Source organism: Gymnoscopelus microlampas, assembly GCF_963454915.1.
Source record: "Gymnoscopelus microlampas genome assembly, chromosome: 22".
Classification (NCBI taxonomy): Eukaryota; Metazoa; Chordata; class Actinopteri; order Myctophiformes; family Myctophidae; genus Gymnoscopelus; species Gymnoscopelus microlampas.
The window spans coordinates 19,641,303-19,664,034 of NC_139959.1; the positions used below are offsets into that span (position 1 = coordinate 19,641,303).

Here is a 22,732-nt window from a genome sequence, read left to right on the forward strand (position 1 = left end):
TGAGCCCAAGTCATTCAAAGATAAAGCAGCCCATCTGGAGGAAGTGTGTGTGTGTGTGTGTGTGTGTGTGTGTGTGTGTGTGTGTGTGTGTGTGTGTGTGTGTGTGTGTGTGTGTGTGTGTGTGTGTGTGTGTTCATAGACGAGGGGCATGTGTAGGAGGGACAGAACTTGGTTGAGAGAAGAGCAGAGCTGTTATATAATGCAGCATCACAATTAGTTTAAACCTCTTTTACACTTATAGGCTATTCAAAAATAATGGATCTACAGGCTGATTAAAACAAAGCAGATCTACAAGCTCACAATGCATCGGGATACGACACGTTGTGAGCTTGTTAATCTTTAGCACAAATCTTCTCTTCTGGGGGTCTGTGACGGTTCCCTGTATACAGTGTATAGTATGATGTTGTATGCCACTCTTTAGTTATATGGTTATGGTTGTGTATTTCCTTGGTATTCATTTCCGTTTCTCATTGGTTCCTATAGGACTTAGGGAGCAGTGAGATGTTGGCAATCAGCCAAATTGGCGTGCACCTGGGCCCGGGTGTCCACGCCCTATAAAAGCCTGTCTCCCAACTCACCTTTTCGCTTCAGTTCATTTGACATTTGCACCTCACCTACACCTCCTTATTCCCCATTTATGTTCACACATGCAACACTCACACACACTACATAATCCACTCATGTCATGCATACACTCATTACACTACTGCCTTTACTGATTTCCACACCTCATCTGTTTATTGTCTCCGCCAGGCCGAAAGGCATGGCGAGAGAGTATGTTTTACCCCCTGTCCGTCCGTCCGTCCGTCCGTCCGTCCGTGTGTCCGTCCGTCCGTCCGTCCGTCATTCGATCTGTCTGTGTACAGCTAATCCCCGGCACCGTTGGCTTGCTCGCAGCGAAACTGTGCACAGACAGTCCCTGGATACCAGAGCAGAACCTCTGCCCCAAATTTTTCACAGGGGCCTGTTATAGCGCCACCAGGAGGCCGATTTGTGCAAAACACATTTCTTGACAGTACTCCTACAGATTTTGTCCAAACATCACGCAAATCGGTACACAGTATCTCTATAAACGAAATGGGTATTTCAGATTTTTCAAATTCCAAACTGATTGACTAAAATTGCCTTCTAAAGTTTGCAGGAATGCTTCGTTTTGAACAAAATGCCTCTAAAAATGAACACAGCATGCAATTTCCGTGAAATTTTGCACGCACATTCCCACTACGCCAAGGGACAAATGCCACTTATCTTTTTTTAAATCAGCCTCATGGTGGCGCTATAACAGGCCGATTTGTGTTTTTTCCTGTAACTGCACCGATCTGTGTAAAATTTTGTATGCACACTCTCTAGAGGCCAAGGAAAAACCTTTGCCCTGCATTTTTCACATTTGCCTTTTATAGCGCCACCAGGAGGCCGACTTATGTAAAACAATTTTTTTGATTGTAAGCCTTCTGATTTTATTCAAATTTCACGCAAATCGGTACACAAGATCTCTATAGTCATGTGATCAAGACGGATCTGTTAGATTTTTCATATTCCATCCTGATTGGCTAAAATTGACATCTAAAGTTTGCAGGAGTGGCCGGTTTTTAACAAAATGCCGCAAATCATGAACGCAGCGTCCGATTGCGGTGAAACTTTGCACGCATATTCGCACTATGTTGAGGAACAAATGCCACCCTTTTAACATTGCCCTATTATAGCGCCACCTTGAGGCCAATTTTTGCAACAGTTTTCTTTTTTATATTACTCCTACAAATTGTGTCCAAACATCATGCAAATCGGTACACATTATCTCTATAGTCAAGTGATCAAGATGGTTCTGTCCAATGTTTTATATATTCCATCCTGATTGGCCAATTCCGAACATTGCTGGCCCATAATAACCTACCTGACCTGGCGGAGACCTGTGCTCTGAGGAGCACTTTTTCTAGTTGTCTCCGCCAGGCCGAAAGGCATGGCGAGAGAGTATGTTTTACCCCCTGTCCGTCCGTCCGTGTGTCCGTGTGTCCGTGTGTCCGTCCGTCCGTCATTCGATCTGTCTGTGTACAGCTAATCTCCGGCACCGTTGGCTTGCTCGCAGCCAAACTGTGCACACACAGTCCCTGGATACCAGAGCAGAACCTCTGCCCCAAATTTTTCACAGGGGCCTGTTATAGCGCCACCAGGAGGCCGATTTGTGCAAAACACATTTTTTGACAGTACTCCTACAGATTTTGTCCAAAAATCCCACAAATCGGTACACAGTATCTCTATAGTCATTAAACAAAACGGGTCTTTCAGATTTCTCATATTTCATCCTGATTGGCTAAAAATGTCTTCCAAAGTTTGCAGGAGTGCACCGTTTTGAACAAAATGCCTCAAATCATGAACTCAGCATGCAATTTCCGTGAAATTTTGCACGCACATTCCCATTAGGCCGAGGAAGGACTACCATTTGAACATTTTCAAATCAGCCTCATGGTGGCGCTATAACAGGCCGATTCGTGTTTTTACCTATAATTGCACCGATCTGTGTAAAACTTTGTATGCACACTCCCTATAGGTCAAGGAAAAACCTTTGCCCTGCATTTTTCACATCAGCCTTTTATAGCGCCACCAGGAGGCCGACTTGTGTAAAACACATTTTTTTATATTACTCCTTCCAATTTTATCTAAATTTCACGCAAATCGGTACACATGATCTCTATAGTCATGTGATCACGACGGATGTGTTTGATTTTTCATATTCCATATTGATTGGCTAAAATTGACATCTAAAGTTTGCATTATTGGCTTGTTTTGAACAAAATTCTGCAAATCATGAAGTCCAATTGCGCTCAAACTTTGCACGCACATTCACACTATGTTGAGGAACAAATGCCACCCTTTTAACATTGGCCTGTTATAGCGCCACCAACAGGTCTAATTTAGCGAAACACATGTTTTTAACAAAATGCCTCAAATCATGAATGCAGTCAGTGTCCGATTGTCGTGCAAGGCCTAAGAAGAAATGGCACCCTTTTCACGTTGGCCTATTATAGCGCCACCAGGAGGCCACAATAGCCTACCTGACCTGGCGGAGACCTGTGCTCCGAGGAGCACTTTTTCTAGTTCATGATCTGTTCGTTCATTTTGATTATTTAATAAACACTCATTTCTTTGCGTCTCCCCTGTATTTTTGTTGTGTTCCCTGGTCCACCTAGGCCAGGGTCAATGGGTCATAACGTCCGAAACTGACGTTTTCTTTCGAGGTCGGAAGGAGCATGTTTTGACCCTCTATTTGATCCTCTATTTTTATTTCCCCAACTTGTGAACAGCATGCTAACTGGGGTGAGCCCCCAGGGGTGCCATTTTTAACCTGGAAGCTGTAGGAGTTGACCCATCAGCGTCAGTGGAGCCTCTGGGAGTTTTAAGAGTTATATAAGTCATGTAATTTATGCCTTATTTATGCTTTATTGTGCGCCGTGTTGCATACCGAAAATGGCCGATCTACAACTTCATATACAAGCTGAACTTGTAGATCTGCTATTTTCGGAGTCTGACTAATGGGCCCCCCACAGTAGGTCTTAATTAAAATTGCTCTATCTAAAATAAGTAATAACATATTTTTTCATAGTTTCATAGTTTATTTCAATGTCACACTCAAAAGATTAACACTGACAATACATTTTAAGTGATAAACTCTTTATACACTGTGCCACAAATGTACCAAAGAAAACAAAAGCGACATATACACATTTGTGCTGTTGTGTATACATCAAAGTTAATGAAAGATTATGATATGATTCATCTAAGGATAAATTACAAGTTTCTTGAAATAAAATAATACAGAACAAGACTAAACAAAATATGATAAAACATGTAGTACATGCCGTTTTAAGAGCATGTATTTCAACAAAGCCGTAATTACAAGGAAGAACAATGGAGACAGCATATTTTATAGCATCCTAAAAAGATCTCAGAAAACATAATATTACACTAAATAAATCAGATGTAATCTACCAAACTCAACAAAGTTTGGGGATCTTCAAACATTTTTTCTTTCTTACTTTATGTATATGAGATCCATTTTCCAAAGTTTAGTTTTTATGGTGAAATACTTTTTCCTGAGAAGATGCTTTCACTTTCCTAGTTCAGTGTAATCTCTGTGAGCAGGACACTGCTCAAGATGGAAAAGTTCAGCAATATGAATAATAAGTACATGGGTGCTTAAATATTTGAGATGCACTTTGAACAGAACAGCTGTGGAGCGGTTTGACTTTGAAAAAAAGAAGAAGAATATACTGAAATATTGACTACACCTTGCCACTTGTTGCATTGTGCTTGAGCTTGTAGATCAGTTATTAATTATCATATCTTAACGGGAATCCTGTGTACAATGTGCACTGCACTACTTTTAACATGTTTTGACATGGATTAGTTTTATTATTTTATTATTTAATTTTTTGTAGAATGGCATCTTTGACCAGGATCTGTTTGAAAAATAGGTATTGTGTCCTTGTAGCTAAGTTTTAGTTATGATACAGAGAACTAATTTGGTATAGGCTAAGAGCAGAAATGGAGATGTACTGTAGCTATTTTCTCATGCCACTCCTCGCCTTTTAAGGTCAAAATGCTACCCAGTAGGCCAGTGGCCAGACACACGCACATAGAATTGCTCCTGGGAAAAGTCTTTTTCCAAAAGCAAAACAATTTAAGTGGTTTCCCAGCTCCCAGCATGTCAGCTTGCACTCACCTCTTCCTTCCTGCCTGCATTCTACAGTTTATTAAGTGAAATCTAATATTCTGCACTTGATGGAGATGGAACGAGTCCACAGTACACACTGCCCAACCACTTAACCACGGAACATTATAAATACTTTTGAAAATTGCTGATCTACGGGCTCACTAAAGCGTATATCGTTTATAAAAATGAATTAAAGAAAACTTTCAAAATTGTGATGCCATGGTTAATGTGCTTAAACTATTGATAGACACGCAAACACTCATACCACATTCTTAAGCTGGTTCACAAATGACATCTTCTGTAAAAACATGTTGCCCTGTTTCTTGTGTCAAGCATTTTTATGCTGGATAGTTCACTTCCAATATGAATGGTAATGTGAAGAAATCATCTGATGCATTACATGAATGTTTGTTGAATGAAGGACGTTCAAACAAGATTGATCACTGACATAGGCAAAAATAAGTATACTCCATATTAAAGAAAAAGTCAAATTCCTTGAGGTTCTGAGTAGGCAGGTCATCCATTCATTTATATAGAGAGGTTGAATAATGTGTTTCCTTAATATGGTCATTTGGTTGCTCTATGTTTGTTTCTGTGTCTGTCATTTAGTGCTGTTGCCACACACATACCTCTGCAGGGACAAGAATGTTTATCTTAAAGCTACAATTCATAAGTTTTAAGTCCTTTGTCTCCAGTGGTGGAAGAAGTACTCAGATTTTTAAGTAAAAGTAGGAATACCACAAAATAAAAATACTCTGTTACAAGTAAAAGGCTTGTATTCAAAATGTTACTACAAAAGTATTGGCATAAAAAATTGCAAAATGTACTTAGAGTACCAAAGTAAAAGTACTCAAATCTGTCAAACTTTTTCAACAATAGCAGATCTACAAGCTCACAATGCATCGCATGCGAGGCGTTGTGAGCTTGCAGATTGGCCAAAATATAAAATAGGGATTTATTGGTCAATAGTCAATGTATGTTTTGTAATAATAATCTAATTCTGCAAAGTCTAGTAACTAAACTTGTACTTAAGTACACTGTGCACTTTAATAAATGTACTTAGTTACTTTCCACCACTGGCTGTCTCCCTCTCGTAATGGAGAGAGATAATTGCAACGATTTTCAGAACTACAACAAAGATGGCAGCACATCTAGTGTCCAGTCCGGTACGCCATGTGCTTCAACCTACTGGTTGTTGACAAAACCAGCAGGTGTCCTACTCCATACCAGGCTGTATATGTCTCCATGGAGGAGTAGGGAGTCCACCTGAAACCACTGCACATGTACTAGTTATACTGTATTAACATACTCTATCATACAGATTGGTTAAAATAACGTTTTGTTCATTAAAAATAAGTCCTAGCATCAACATAGCTGCTGATCTGCCACGTCGTTATCCTGTTGCACTTTTGTATATTTAGCCTGCACTGCTTTCGTTCCTACAGTAGTGCATTTATTCTGCAACATGACCACAATGTTTGCTCTACACTTGTGTACAGTCAGTGGACCGACAGTAGGGTTGAACTGATCTGATCAGAACCCAAAGAGCATCGAATCGAATCCAGTTTTGAACGTGTGTGAATACAGCAGAATGTTCTGTCACGGGACGACAGTCTTTGATAGGATCTCTCTGCCAACGCTGATCGCTCTGCCATCAGAAGTTGGGTCCTTTGCTGAAGCGATCGTCTCTGAGGTTGTAGGCCTGATAGCACGTGGACATGTCGCACGCCCCCGCCGGCCCCGGCGGGCCTCGTTTCCCCGGCGCTCCGGGAGATCCAGATTTGCCATTTGTTCCCTGGCTGCCCGGATGCCCCATCCCGTCAGAGCCTCGGGGCCCCTGAACTCCTGCAACAAGAGGTCAAAGAAGAAGTCACACAAAAACATTTACAAAGGCACACACATCCAAACGATAAAATCCTATAGGTGGTCTTTGTCAGTTGGAGGAAGAGCTAGACCAGTGGTTCTCAAACGTTTTAAAGGGATAGTTCACCCTATCCCTTTAATTTCAAGGACCCCCATAACTCTGAGAGTTACAGACCCGTAAAGGGTCCATTAGGACTCCCCCCCCCCTCGTGAATGTCATTGTTATAGTTCCGGTTCATTCACTTTTGGAAAGAACACTTTGGGAAGATAGGCTGAGCAGCAGACTGCCTACCTGGCTGTCCAGTGGGTCCTGGAGGTCCCGGCCGACTTTCTCCCTTGCTACCTTTCAATCCTCTGGATCCCATGTCCCCTGAAAAACATAATACAATCTTATAAGTGATTACAATCATTACAATCTTGCCACTAGTTGGAGTTACATCATGGCATGGTAACTATACCTAACCCAAACCTCCACCAAAGTTAACCATTAACAAACAAACAAAGATATTGTCTGGTATAAGATCTCCACTACATTCCATTTAGCACCTATCTATATATCGTCTCTGTCGGGTGGAAATCTCATGTCCAAAATATCAAAAGTAGCAGATCTACACCGCTTAGTGCTTGCATATCTGCTACTTTTGATACTTTTGTGTGACGCTGTAGTATGATCAAGTAGGCCTTTAAATTACGAAAAAACTTAATAGGAGGTTTCTGCCTGACAGCAATGGTAAGCTATAAGTACTGTAGCACCTCAACCATTCCAAAGAACCACTGAAGCAAAACAACGTAGATGTAAATTATGTTCTGGGCCTTACCTGCCTTCTATAGCTTTTAAACCTCCAGACGGACAAAACGTAATTAACAATAAGTATATTTATTCCTATCTTATGAATCTCTTCATATGCCTCTCAGTGGACAATAACAACAACCGTCTCATCACCTTTGAGTCCTGGAGTTCCCTGCTCTCCAGGGGGTCCCTGGTAACCGTCAGAGCCCGTTGTTCCAGGGTAGCCCGGGGGCCCTATACTTCCTTTGCCACCCGGTGGTCCAGTATGACCCGGGGGTCCTTTCATGCTCTGACAGCTTTCACAGCTTGATTGAGGAGCCAGGGCCTGGAGCAATGCTGGGAGTTGGTCTGGCAGACACAGGATACATTTTTTTAATTTAAATTTTATGTTTGCATTTACTTATTTATTTTAAGATTTAATCATTCTTATTTTATGTGGAACATTTTGAAAAAAATAATAGATAAAATGTTGCATAAATAATGACATGACCAAAATAGGGATGCCAGGTTGAAAGTGGTTAAAGGCATACTATGTAACTTTGCCCTGTGTCTACAAAACAAAAGAACATTTTACCAATCATTTGCCTCCATGCCAGCAGTTATCAGCCACTGGAGTATTAGGGTTTACCTGCAGAAACAACATTGACCTCTCGCTGTATTTTGGTGTTTTCACTGTTTGTTTTGGTTGCCCAAAAACGTTCCTGTCTACCAAAACAAACAGCGAGAGAGGGCAATGTGTCTCTGCAGGTAAACACCCCCCACACTACTCTAGTGGCTGATGACTGCCTGGTATAGGGAGACATTATTAGTAAAAATGTATATATATTTGAGGTTTTGTTATGTGAAAAAGGGGCAAAGTTACATTCAATGCACTTCAAGATAATGTTAGAGTGTGACTCTGGTTATGGAGAAAGGAACAGAGACATGATGTAAAGGCAGGGTCCCCACACATTTTTAGCAATGAATTTCCAAAACTTTTCCAAAACTTTTCCAGAATATTTAGCCCAATTTCCAGGCTTATATAACAATCATTCGGCGCAATAATGTGTCTCTTACTCCTATGTAGAATGCCCAAAGATAGGCAGTGTAGGCTAGCAAAAATAAAGTTTGAGACATACATTAGGCTGCCGTCACACAGCCCGTTCGGCGAAAAACTACTTATGTTACATATTTCGTGTAATATTATTCATGTTTATGAAAATGTTTTGTTTTAACAAAATCAATAGCCAAAAACAATGCATAGCCAAATATTTTTCCAGGACCCTTGATAAATTCCAGGACCTTTGATGATGTTTGATCAATTTCAAACCTTTTCCAGGACTGGATTTTTTTTTTTTTTTTTTCAAAATATTTCCAGGAATTTCATGACCGTGGGGACCCTGTAAAGGTGTAGACACTTACTCCTCAGCACCTCTCCACAGAGCTTCATGAGGTGTTCATCTGACGGCGGCTTCCCCTGAAAGACACCTGTCATCAGTTCAATGTTCTCTGGGGGTTTCTGGAAAACAGTGCTGACTCTGTCTTAAGCCCTTTTTATACTATGGAACATTTGGCTAAGTTCCTCTCACCGGTTTCCCAGGGTAGCCCGGCTGGCCTGGTTGTCCCGGCACCCCGTCCTCGCCGGGAGTACCCCGGGGACCCACGATACCGAAGTGTCCCGTGTCCCCTTGCTTCCCATCAGAACCCTTGGTACCCATCTCCCCCACCACTCCTTTCTGAGGACAGAGAGGAAGGTCAAAGACAAAGTTAGACAATTGGATGTGTCGGGGAGGCGCTCGGGTGGCGCAGTGGTAAAGTATCTGCCCACCACCGTGGAATCTAGGGGTTTGAATCCACCGCGGTGCATCCGTTGTTGAGCGTCTATATGAACACAAAAGGCTCTATGCACAGCAGCCATATTGGAAAGAAATTGGGCCACTTCTTAATTCCTTCACAGGTCTTACCAATGACACTAATGAAGGCTCTGTTCCATTCTGTTCAAACAGAGTCAGGGTGCTGATATTGTGCATGTTGGGTCACTGGAAACACTCTGCTACACCAGTGGGTCTCAAAGTGTGGTCCAGGGATCCTCATGGTTCCTTGAGGGGGTTCCAAATGGCCCCTTACGGGTGTGTAACTCTGAGAGTGTACAAATGTAACCAAATGGACCCATAAGGGTCCATTTAGTTTCATTTGTACACTCTCAGAGTTATGGGAGTCCTTGAGATTAAAAAGTTCAAGAACCACTGTGCTACACTAAATGGAACAGAGCCTTCATTAGTATCATTGGTAACACCTGTGAAGGAAGGCCCAATTTCTTTCTAATATGGCTGCTGTGCATAGAGCCAATTGGCCCGTGTGGTATTTGTCACTGCATGTACTTCTACAGGCACCTGTCAGCAGGGAGTGTTGGGTGGGAGGAGTAGGACGGAGACTCTACATTCTCCCAGTGGTGGCTCCTTACTACTAGTAGGTGAGCCAGTAGGATACAACAGCAGTGGCAATACCACAGTATTACCACAGAATTAACAACTCAACATGGATCCCACAATATAAGCCCCACTAACAGTTAATTAGTCAATTGCACAACTGAAATGCTTTTATTTTTTATCTGTATCCCTTAGAGAAGAAGGTTGTTTGTGATATAAATCAAATCTTGCAAAGTTTAATTCAACAAACCTCTCCTTTGCTTCCCCTGGGTCCCACTTCACCCTGATAAGAGAGAGAGAGAGAGAGAGAGAGAGAGAGAGAGAGAGAGAGAGAGATGATGATTTGCATGATGCTCAGCAGTTCTCTCGGTCAAAACATTTGGAATCACTAACTGCTGTCTGCTCGGATGTATTGGGGGTACATTACAACTTGTTTATTACAACTCACTGAAATACAATGAAAAATGCATCTGAATGACTCCAGGATGAAATGACTGAGGGGGCAGATGGAAAATGACAATATGTGCATAAAACTTTAACTGAGGGGTCACAATTTGCAACTGATCGGGTGCCAGGCCCCCTCTGGCACACCCGTGGCACCCTGCTGTAGACTGAAAAATCAACAGAGTACTTCCGTTTGTTTACTGTGACCCCTCTGTCTGTATCATGTTCTCACACCATACGCTCTGTGCAAAACTGTAGCCTGAGGTTTCCTGTTTTCTGGTCCAGTTCATCTTCCCATAGCGTTGCTGTCGGACAGAAACCTCTTATCTCCATGTTTTTACTTTTTATGTTTTTTGAACTTGTAGATCTGCTATGTTTGCTCTTTTTAAAGTTGAAACAGTTTTGGACATCAAATCAGCTAATAAAATCATGGGAAAAAAATAACCAGAACAGGAAATAAGTAGGCAACCTTCTGGAAACCAGGGACTACAGTTATGCACAGAGCATATTCTCACTGTCTGGTAAATGAGCTGTACTGACACCTGGTGGTGGAAGGATGTTAGGAAGGATGTTACTACACTTACAGGTGTACCGGGGCTCCCGGAGTCTCCGTCATGTCCACGTTCACCCTGGAAGAAGACACATTATACAGTAGTATAATTTATAAGGTTTTTATGCTGATGAGAACCACTAGTTTATCTAACATAATGGCCTTTTCAAGGGCTGGATGGCCCACAATGGTTCTCCAGTTGAATGTTGATAAGCTGATCATGACCTCAGTATTTCTAAAACCTTGTTTGTCATATAGTGCGTAGCTAAAAAAAAGTGTCATTTGGTAGCGCGGACATCTTGGTGGGGTATAAACATGTTGACTTAACATTGACTCCCACCAGTATGTCTGCAGCTACTATGCCACGCCCCCCATGGTAACGGCACGTTGCCAAGCACTATAGAGCTCTATGAACACTCTCAACTTTCCTTACTCAGAAGGCATGGACTAAACATGTAATTGTAAACAAACATGTTTGATGTGAAGCAGTTTTGTAATCATCAACAAACAATACCTGGTTTCCGGTAGACCCTGTCTCTCCCATATCCCCCTGAAGAAACAAAAACAACAACACAGAGTATTAAGATGAATTAGACAGCAAATGCTTAGCTATTGACATTACAGTCTACATGGTGGATTCTGCCTTCACTCGCACGCGCGCACGCACGCACACACACACACAGTATGTCTTAATAATGTGATGGAAAAGTATGGGAACGATAAAACTGATCTACTTCAGCGATGGATAGCGATGTGAGCTTGTAAAACCTTTTTTGTAAAGTGTCTTTAACCATGAAACGCGCTCCATAAGTTTGATGTATTTTTGTTGTTGTTGTTAATACTACTACTACTACTACTACTAATAATAATAATAATAATAATAATAATAATGATAAGGGTAAGGGTAATAATAATAACAATAATAATAATAATAATAATAATAATAATAATAATAATAATAATAAGGGTAATAATAATAATAACAATAACAATAATACTAATAAATAATACTCATGTAAGCAATAAAATGTACTTTGAGACACAATTCATAACACACTGCTTTTCACTGGAGTTCAATCAACTTCAACATAAAACTCACATCGTTTTGTTTATGTTTAGGCTCTTTCACAATCTTTATATTAGATTCAACAATAGAACCTATGCAAAAAGACTAGCCCTCACCTTATGACCTTTGAACCCTGGCAGGCCCATGGTGCCTGGTAACGCTGGACGCCCTGGCTCTCCCTGTGCACCCTTAAAAGGTCAAAGGTCAGTGAGAGAGAGAGAGAGAGAGAGAGAGAGAGAGAGAACATGTGGGTCATTGGCTGTATTCAAACTCTTGACATGGCAGTAAGGCATGCATCCTAACCAGCCGTACGGTATATATGGTTGACCGGAGTCCCTCAGGGCTCTATACTAGTGTATTTTCTGTACATTTGTGAGTGTGGTGTAAATTGTGGATTAAAATGGTTACGGTCACGACGTGACCATATGCAACTAAGTAACGAGTCTTCAAACCTTTTCTTTACTTATGTACCATTCAACACAAGTTATACTCGAGGGTCACAAACAGCTCAAAGGAATAAGCCTTGGCTAGCAGGTTGGACATTTGCACTCGCTCCTTCTGTTTGTTACCCTCGATCAAATCTCTTTTATGCTGTACACTCGCGCATTCGTCTGTCAACAGAAACATATGTCAATGACATCGCCTCCACTCACACGCTATTTTCAAACACTAAATATGTCATCACAAACAGAATCACAGTAGGTGACATGAATGTTAGGTTCTTAAAATTGCTGCCAATGATGATGCACTAAGATGGAAGTATGTCGGTCACATTTGAGAAACAGTTCTATCGCAGTGGTTGGTCATATTGTTCAGGACAGTTTGTTCCACTCACAGTTTGGCCCGGAGGACCGGGAGTGCCAGCGGGTCCTGGATCTCCACAGCTGCCCTGAAAGCCACATACACAAAACCGCTTCATAAACTTCACTTAGTGAAATGGGGGGCGTTACAATATTATCAGGGTGCTGGAAACTGCTAATTAACAAATTAATTAACATTCAGCACACACACCTTGGTGCCATCTCTACCGTTCTCTCCAGCTGGTCCCGCGGGGCCCGGCATGGCCTGTTTTTAGAGAGAGAGATAGAGAGAGAGAGACAGACAGACATACATAGATAAGCTATAATTGACATCTTAGTCAGGAATTGCTAGGCCCTTTTACACAGCCTGATCAAGGAATGTTGTGGCTTCATTGTGCCTCGTTGTTCTGTGTATAAGGTATGGAGACTTAATAGCGACTACGTTTTGGGAAAATAAAGCATGATGTTTGTACATGTATGTTGTATCAAGCCTGTGATGTATGTTACACAGGCTTGATAGTCTGCAGAAAGTGTTGCCACTGCCCTCTAGAGGATTCATTGGTGTATCGCCTCTAGGCTCTACATAGACATAAGCTCTGTGGGGAGTATGTGAACACAAATCGCTGCCCCCTTTTACACAGCCTGATCAAGGAATGCTGCGCCTTCATTGTGCCTTGTATAATGGAGACAGAACGGGCGTCATTTTCGTGCCACCTTTAAACCAACAGGGGAGGTAGTCAGAGAGCTGAATTGATGACTGTTTAAAAGGGACAGCCGGCAGGGCAGAACAAGACTAATGTCCGTACAGCTTTCTGCCTTTAACCACTCCCTGCAGCTTCTCTTTGATTACCTCCAATTATCTGTATTTCTGATCGCACAAAAATGCTGCTCACACGAATCCACCATCATCACAGATTATTATCAACATCTTGTCACTCACTCACTCACTCACACACACACACACACACACACACACACACACACACACACACACACACACACACACACACACACACACACACACACACACACACACACACACACACACACACACACACACACACACACACACACACACACAAGCACTAGTGATGAGCAGGTCCACCTTTCATTTTTACGGTATGGATCGTCTGAGGTGAGCAGACTAAAAGAGGGTCTGTGTGTCTGTGTGTGTCCAGAGCTAATCTCACAAACCACTGGACCTCCACTCTTTCGCGTATGTTTTATACGTTCTGAAATATTTCACTTCAATCTTATATTTGAAGTCAATGGGACTCTAAAACTAATTTGGAATAGACATGTCATTAGACAATTGTTGTCACAGATGACTGACATCCTCAACCTGACCACATAAAGTCAGAGATCCACATTGGAACCATGCTTTTGCCATGTGACCCGAGATCCATAGGATTCTGTTGATGCTATTTATTTATGAATTCTATGAGAAAATGGGTCAGTCCTGACCTTATAGTGGCAACTATAAGACTATAACTATAACTGGCAACAACAAGTTTAAATACTTAAATATGAATAGGACTAATCTAAATAAAAGTATAAATCTACTGACAGCAGTCATCTCATTGTGTGTGTACGAGAGTGAGAGAAGAGTGAAAGAGAGCGAGCAAAAATAATGAGAGAAAGGGTGAGAGTGAAATTAAGTTATGAAGCAAGTTTTGGCAACTTTAGAATTACTTTTTTGACATCTTATTTGGAAAAACAGCCAACATGTGGTTTCAGTGAAGAAATGTTCTACTTCAGTATGGGAGCTGGTGACTATGGTCTGCTACATCGTCAGTCCCCTGTGACAGTATTTTGTGAAATAATGCGTGGGCTCTAAAGAATCTATCAGCAACAGCTGTCAGACAGCACTACGATGCTGATGTTGTGTCAGGCTACACTTCATGCCTCATATTCTGCAACGCTGGCATGCAATGTCGACCTCACCTACAGTAAAAGCACACACAAGGTGGCAATGTTTGGTTCTGTGTTCCCACACACACACACACACACACACACACACACACACACACAGCAGTGTCAGCAGTCAAACCATTTGTATGATCCCAATTTAACCACAAGAGGGCAGCAATGGTGCATTAGGTTGACATTATGCGTATGAATGCCCCCACCCTCAGTTTTTTAAAACAAATGCAACCCTGTCTGTCTGTATGTATTGATGAAGTGTTGTTCCATCTCCATCACCTACCATTGCTCCTTTGGGTCCAGGTTCTCCTGTCTGGCCAGGCAGCCCTCTCTCTCCCTGCACACGACAAACACAGTGATGATACAGGCTGCAGGTCACAGGTCAACAGTAGAAAAACCACAGCATTGCACACGATGTCCATTTCCAAAGCAAAAAAACATTACATTTCAAACCATATGACGTCGTAGATAAGTATTTGTAAAGAAGGGCTATACTGTAGGAATGCTGAAAACATAAAAAGAAAAAGAAGTGTACACTGAAACTATTTAACTACTTATGATTGGATGTCACTAGCATAAAGTATAAACTAAATGATGAGAATTAGGTCAGAATTTACCTGAGGTGCCCTTGGCCCTTTCTCTCCAGGAAGTCCTCGGATGCCCTGCAGAACATATCAGTGGATGTGTTTGAAATCACTCCCTACTCACTATACGTATATGTACAGTAGCTATGTCGTATAGTGCACTATATAGTGATTATCACTCCTCAATATGCCGTATAGTGAGTGATCACACCATTTTGTAGTGGTGTCTGAATGGATAGTGATCATTATTATACCATATAGTAGACTCATCTTATCCCTCAATGCATCGTAAAAATGAGGGTACAACCAATGGTTACTATCGCAAAACTTACATAGCATCATGCATTAAGTTCAAAGAAAAATGCCGACGTTTATCAGCCACGCAACATCAATGACACCATTAACTCATTCACTGCCACGGACGACTTCTGCCGAGTTTTTGTCCAAACGCCCACACTGCAAAGGACGACTTATGACGACTTTTAGTTTTATTGGTCTATACCACGACACCCCCATGCGTGTAATGAGCCGATCTCCATGAGGACAGAGGTCACGGAGAATATTCCATGATTTGATGAGGTACAGTAAAATCGTCGTTTTCGCTGGCAAGGGGACCGGAGACGGATGGATGAATGTATGAATCCGTGGCAGTGAAAGAGTTAAAGGTAGGGTAAGTGATTTGCAATTATTCAAATAATTGCAAAATGGGTCTATGTTCTGATAGTGCTCGTTACTATAGAGTGTCCTGTCCATATAAGGAGTCTCCATGTCTCTCCAGCTCTTTATTAAACAGAAAATGCATTTTCGTTTCAGTTTCAGTTTCATTTCCAATTTTATCCAACCAGGACAGAGAACTCAATCAGGATACAGATTAAAAAAGTGAAATAGGAAGTGATGACACTTAGAAATGAGCAGACAACATTTGAACTGGAACACTATACAAATTAAGCTTAAAAATGGGTACTTTCTCCTGATTGGCTGAGATTTTGACACCTACCGAAAAATGTATTTTCTGTTTATTAAAGAGCTGGAGAGACATGGAGACTCCTGTTACTGAACAAACACTCTATAGCAATGATTACTATCAGAATATAGTATTTTAACCTTTTAAAAAAATACTTTTTGTTTTAACCAAAAAATATCACTTACCCTACCTTTAAAGGGATAGTTCACTTTCAAACATTAATTTAAAAAATGTCCCTTTAACGGTGAACCAAGTACAATATGTGTGTTTTCTTTTAAATTATTATTCCTCTACATCAGTGATGCCCAACATGTGAGTCTGGGCCCAATGGTGGGCCGCAAGGATATTGCAAGTGGGCCCCCAAATGAATTGGCAAAACACAAGGCCAATTAATATAACAATATTAAAAACATTTTAACTGTATTTTAAATAAATGTATAAATGTATTTTATTTTTTTTTTAAAACGTGAACATTTAGTTTTCAGTCTGATACCGATAAATAGGAACTCAAAGTATACTACACATTTAGTTCAATTGATCCAAGCCGGAACACAATCGATTGATTGATTAAAGTAAACAGGCACTGAAAATGCACACGGCCATTCGGCTGCTGTGTTAAGCGGTCAGATGGGGAGTAGGGAGTAGAGAATGAGAGAGTGGTTTTGGACACAGCCAGTGTTTCACACAATGACAGACTATCAAAAAAGCATCTGAATTGACAGAGCGTCACGTCACATTCAACACATCATTCAACATGACTACAGAACATTATCGTTCGTCAGGGTGGATGGTCACATCGTTATCTCTGTAGTTATTATTCTTGGCCGTGGACGGCCCTTAACTCCTGTTGCAGCTCGGAGACTCAATCGCTCAGTGTGCATATGATCACATCTGATTGGATTTAGGAGGTAAAAGAAGAAAGGATGTTTTGAAATATGAGGCTTCCATTTTCTGGTGGAAGCCCGAGCCGGTATTGGGGTGCGTTGACAGAGAAAACGGCTCACAAACACATTAGTGACTCTTTAGAGGCACCGCATGATGCAGGCCCTGCATCCAACCTGATGCATCTTTCAGCAGCACACCTGCACTTTCGAAATGATTTTATTTATGTCCGCAGTTATAATGGTGTAATAAGTGCATGTTTAGATGTTAAAAGTGCAAGCAGTGCCCATGACTTCACCTACAGTCGGAACTCGCAAACAAACACATGAACGCACACACACAAACACGGGCACACGCATGCAAGCACGCACTTAAACAAATTGTATTTTGCCATCTACTGTAGAAGCACACATACACACACGTACAGTATGCTTGATATACTGTATGAGCATGCACGCACGCACACACGCGCGCGCACGCACGCACGCACACGCGCACACACACACACACACACACACACACACACACACACACACACACAGACACAGACACACACACAGACACACACACACACCCACACACACACACACACACACACACACACACACACACACACACGGTTGTAAAGGGTCGGCAACATTCCAATAATCTTCCATAAAGTTCCATGGCACTACTAGATCCAGGGATTTTCACGCTGCACAGTGTCACAGCCCCTTTGGCCTGGCATGTCATGGCCTGTGTTTGTGTATTCCCCTGTCTATCTGTGTGTCTTCCCACAGGTCCTGCAGGCTGGGCATTGGGGTTCCAATCAGGTGGGATTGGGAGCACCTGGCCAGTGTTCCCTTTAAAAGGAGCCCAGCCCAGCTTTCTTGCTTGTTTTTAGTTTAGCCTTTGGATTGCACCATTCAACATCCCACACACTACATTCGATTTACCACACATCCATACATTGCTGACGCCACTGACTCCACTGGTGCCACTGATTGTGACAACAGACAGCAAGCAACTTTATGGATCTGGACTCCAGTAAAGACACAGACAAGCAACACTAGCCACAGACTATAATGAGAAAAGCGTTGTGTGGGTGTGTGTGCGCATGCATGCCTTGCTGAACTGCATGCCTCATTGCCTCCTATAAAGTTTTTGTTTGTATCCGCGTGTGTGTGTGGGGTAATGAGTTTAGCAGATTGTGGTGGTCACAGCCATGTTAACACACTGTGTAAGTGTCAACATGTACCGCAAATAAACACAAAGTGCATAGTAGAGACATTAGCCAGGCAGTTAACTGTAAGACTTCAACAGTCTGATAGACAAAGTCAAACCTCAATTAGGTGTTACCAACATCCAACATCAATTCAAAACTGAATGCAAGTGTTCTACAATCAGCAGGACCTAAAGTCTTGTAACTGTCACTCTCCCCCCCTCTGCCCCTCTCTCATTGATAGAGCTCTCCATCTCTCTCTTTCTCTCTGCATTCCATTCCTCCCTTGTTTCCCTTTCTGCCTCCCTCTCAACCTCTCTGTTTCATCTCTCTCTCTTTCTGTGTCTCTCTCTTTCTCTCACTGACCAGGCTCTGGTCTGATGTCACACACCACAGAAACAGTTGCCTAAACAACGGCGATTCACGCAATAACCCGATAAATGCTGGGTACAGGAACCTGAACATGCTGATCAACGTTCGTGACACGTTGTCAGTGCAATAACCCCCACAAGGCCAGCATTAGCTGATAGAAAACACGGCACGAAAACGTTGCTTGTAGCTTACAGGATATAGCTTATTATTTCAATACCTGTCTACTACTGTGCTCACACTTGTAGCTCAACCTATCTATGTACTACTTTTGTTTACATTTCTATTTTGCTCCTCAACCCCCCACCAGTCATTTCTATGTTCACTGTACACATACAGTATGCATGGTGGGTTGATAATACATTAAATTGAAATCGGATCCAACAGCTCAAAGTGAGAATTCTGCACTGAGCACTTTGCTGGATTTTTCAAATTTCTTTCATGTGAAGGAAAAGTATGTATCCGTGCATTTGTGTGCATGGCCCGTGCATGTATGATTTTGTGGCAACTTTTAACCATTTAAACCCGATATACGTCACTAAGTGGTACCATGCCATTAGTCCGAAGGCCCATTATAACTAACCATAACCTTAACCTCACACCTAATATTTTTCAGACGAAATAGGACTAATGGCCAACCCCCTCGCTGACTGGGGTCCCCCAGGGGTCTGTTACTTGCCCCCCCCCCCTCTACACCACATTTCTTCGCCAAAATGAGCTGATCTACAAGCTCACAACGGGTATCCACTATTTTCGCTGAATGCTTGCTTATTATGACATGCCGAGAATAAGGACAATAAGGTTCATGTGGTTAATAGAAGTCAATGCAGAGTTTGCGTGCCTGTTTCCTGATTATTTTTCCCTAAAGGCCTTTATAGAGCTACATAAAACATATTTGCAGTTTATAGCTGTGCCATAGAATGCTGAGTTAATGGGAAACTGATTTGTGCAGCGGTTTCCGCAACCTCGCACAACCTTTGCCTTCTCTAATGCCACCACAAGGTTGGTCACACGTTCATCACGCGAGTGTTATTATTCAGTAAATAAAATAATTAGTGAGCTGTAAAACTAAATACTTAATGAGGCGCAGCCTAATAACTTGAACGAATTGTAAACAAAAAAATGTTTTGTGTCTGTTGCCACTGGTATCAGTACAAAATCACAAAACAAACTTCAATCTAGCTATGTGCTGATTACTTATTAACAAGGCTTCCTCTGCCAACCTCGAGAAAAGAAGTTGCATACAGTAAACACCTTTTACTGTAAGCACACACACACACACACACACACACACACACACACACACACACACACACACACACACACACACACACACACACACACACACACACACACACACACGGCTGAGATTCATTGTGTAAAACTGTGTAGTACATGACTCATGGAAAGACTCACCGGGATGCCCTGAGGACCATCGACTCCACTCAGCCCTGGTTCTCCATTCTCCCCCTGGGGAAAATAACACATCAATAACACGTCAGTATATTCAGTAACACTTTAATTATTATTGATTGTCCTGTAATTATTTTGTAGTTACGGGGGATAACAAAAAAATATTCTAGGATATTCTAGGAACTTATTTATCAAATTTGATTTACCTCAGGATGGACTAACCTCCACTAAATGCAGATAAAGTCATGCAAATTCATGAACAGTGAAAGTAAATGTGCAGTCATAGCAGTATTAGTTATGAATGTTAACAATACACTCATGATTATCGCTCATGAAGTCTGCAGTGATAATACTGACTGACATTCAATTTAAAACAGAAACAAACTTACTTCTCCTTTCATTAACTTAACCAAATTGTTGTGGTTGTGGTCAAATTGACCATCATTTTATATGGATTATTATTAACGTTTTATTGCCTGTAACTACTACTAAACATTGTTTCACATGCTTCATGTGACATTTGTATTTACATTTGTGAATGGAGGAATCAATACAACAAGCCTGTGTTGCCACCTTTTCCATACTGAACACCGTACTATGTGAATGACCTCAGTACTGAGGTAGCCTACACTTACGCCCAGTGGCACAAACCATTCCACACCTGACCAGGTCTATCCCCTGATTTATTCTAGTATGATAACTTAGAATGTTGGAGGACAGGCGCACTGACAGCGAGGTCATGAGTAGCCGATGGTATGCTCGGCGAGCACCGAGCAGTTGGCAACCCAAATAGCAAAAAAAGGGAGGGGCTCAGCACTAAAAACGGAGGACATACGTTATTTTTTCTTTGAACCCAAATTAGCAAGCCACGGTGGACGGAATAGGTTATCACGTGCACCAAAATGAGCACTCCCTATTCTGTCCCTCTGCACGTCTCAACCAATCACAGTGATGCTCAAACATAGTTTAAATTGCTTACACTCTTCCATGACATATACATTAATCTGTGCGGCAAACAACGTGTGGCCACGGCTAAGCAGCTCATCGAAAACACTACCTCAGCCACAGTGTCTTCACGCTGCTACTGTTGTTAAGGCTATATCCCATGTGAATGCTGAATGAACAGACTAAGGGACGGTTTACCATAAATGCACCGTGACATATCTACAGTCACATACTACAGTCACAGAGTCTGGCCATCAGCTGCTGAACAAGAGATGAGCCCTGACACATGTGTTCACGTTTCCACCCATACAGGATACTGTAGCTACTTTGAATATCTGGCCTACCTGCTGCACTTTTGACAGAAATCCTGTTCTGTTATTCAATGCGGCCACTAGATGGCCATGTCAGTCTTACGTGTGTTTACAGTGCATTACACTGACCTGTCATTCGTCTATGTATGCAGTATGTGACAGTGTAGATACATTCCCATATATTTATGTAGGCCTATGTAGTTATTTGATATGCTGCACAAGACACTGCAGAAGCAGAACACTGTGACACAATTTATGTAGGCTACAGTATATTTGATATTTCATACTGTACTTTACTCTTATTTTTCACTTAGTCATATCCTTTCTTCTATATAATGTAATTGCAATTTGCAGGAAGCTGCAGTTGAAGATCTGCCGTCTTCTGTACAGGTTTTGCAGACTTGTAAACAGAACATTCTCATTTCAGAGAGCTGACGTGCTGCAAAGACTATGTTAATGTTATACTGCACAGTTCAGTATAACGTTTGAACTCGGAACTTGGAATGTGGCTTCAGTGCAACTGGCTCTCTGGATTTACAGGCATGCATTTAGACATGGCTAATCTGTAGACTCCACTGCACCATGGATTTAAAACAACAAACAAGGGAACTGTACAGTACAGTACAGACAACTCCTAGGCTAGCCTACCATTTGAAACAATGCAGCATAATGAGGGGGCTTTACTTGTATATAGACATTCTTCTGGGTTTTCCGTTTTCCTTTTGGATAGCTTGTGTTTATCCAGAATGAGTGACCTAGCATGTGCTGCATAACTTTACTTTCTTAGTCTGGACAAGTGAGAATGAACATTTATGTTTTAGACTTATTTTTAGTGACTGCATGACCTAACTAACAGACCAACGTTAAATATAACAAGTAACAGATAGAGAACAAAAGTCCTGACGTCAAACCCCTAGTTGATGCTTTTACCAAGAGTGATAAAATATACCACGAGCTGAACTATTGAAAGATAATTTAGTTGTGCACTTGTGTACAATGACAAAATAAAATCATCCATCCATCCATATTGCAAGGAGTGTTAGAAGATAGTAAATGGTGCATTTATATACCACCTTTATCCAAAGTACTTTACAATGTGCTTTACATTCAACCATTCACACACCAATGGCAGAGGAAAAAGGCACCAACCTGCTCATCGGGAGCAGTTAGGGGTTCAGTGTCTTGATCAAGGACACTTCGGCACTAACGCAGTGGGAGCTGGGTATCGAACCGGAGACCTTCCGAATTTTAAGATAGTATTACTTTTAGCATGTGCAGGGCCAGAATGTAAACTGTTGTATGCATTCTGTGGACTGCTACAAACTAAGAAAAATAGCTGGGGGCTAAAGTTCTACTTACAAGCACGAAAAGCAAGCAAGGTTGAACCAATTAAGTGATGTGTCTATCTTCCTATATGCTCAGCACCCACACACACTCTTTTCTGCCCCACTTAATTTCAATGATTGCTTCATTTTGTTGGTTTTGTTGTCTTCTTTACTGTCTGAGTTCGG

General features: G+C 41.6%; 1 protein-coding gene across 1 annotated transcript in view; it reads right to left on the bottom strand.

Annotated features, from left to right (window-relative positions):
* Positions 1-3,656: 3,656 nt before the first annotated feature.
* Positions 3,657-22,732, bottom strand: part of LOC311039377 (uncharacterized protein) — a 66,130-nt gene continuing 47,054 nt past the window's right edge. The window contains exons 20-33 of the mRNA XM_084049226.1: positions 19,969-20,022; positions 15,170-15,214; positions 14,836-14,889; positions 12,841-12,894; positions 12,665-12,718; positions 11,946-12,017; positions 11,278-11,313; positions 10,798-10,842; positions 10,020-10,052; positions 8,930-9,076; positions 8,763-8,817; positions 7,515-7,709; positions 6,864-6,941; positions 3,657-6,553 (exon numbers count right to left, since the gene is read on the bottom strand). Coding sequence (XP_083905352.1) covers positions 6,363-6,553; positions 6,864-6,941; positions 7,515-7,709; positions 8,763-8,817; positions 8,930-9,076; positions 10,020-10,052; positions 10,798-10,842; positions 11,278-11,313; positions 11,946-12,017; positions 12,665-12,718; positions 12,841-12,894; positions 14,836-14,889; positions 15,170-15,214; positions 19,969-20,022 — 1,113 coding nt within the window. The 3' untranslated portion in view covers positions 3,657-6,362. The remainder of the gene's footprint in view (positions 6,554-6,863; positions 6,942-7,514; positions 7,710-8,762; positions 8,818-8,929; positions 9,077-10,019; positions 10,053-10,797; positions 10,843-11,277; positions 11,314-11,945; positions 12,018-12,664; positions 12,719-12,840; positions 12,895-14,835; positions 14,890-15,169; positions 15,215-19,968; positions 20,023-22,732) is intronic.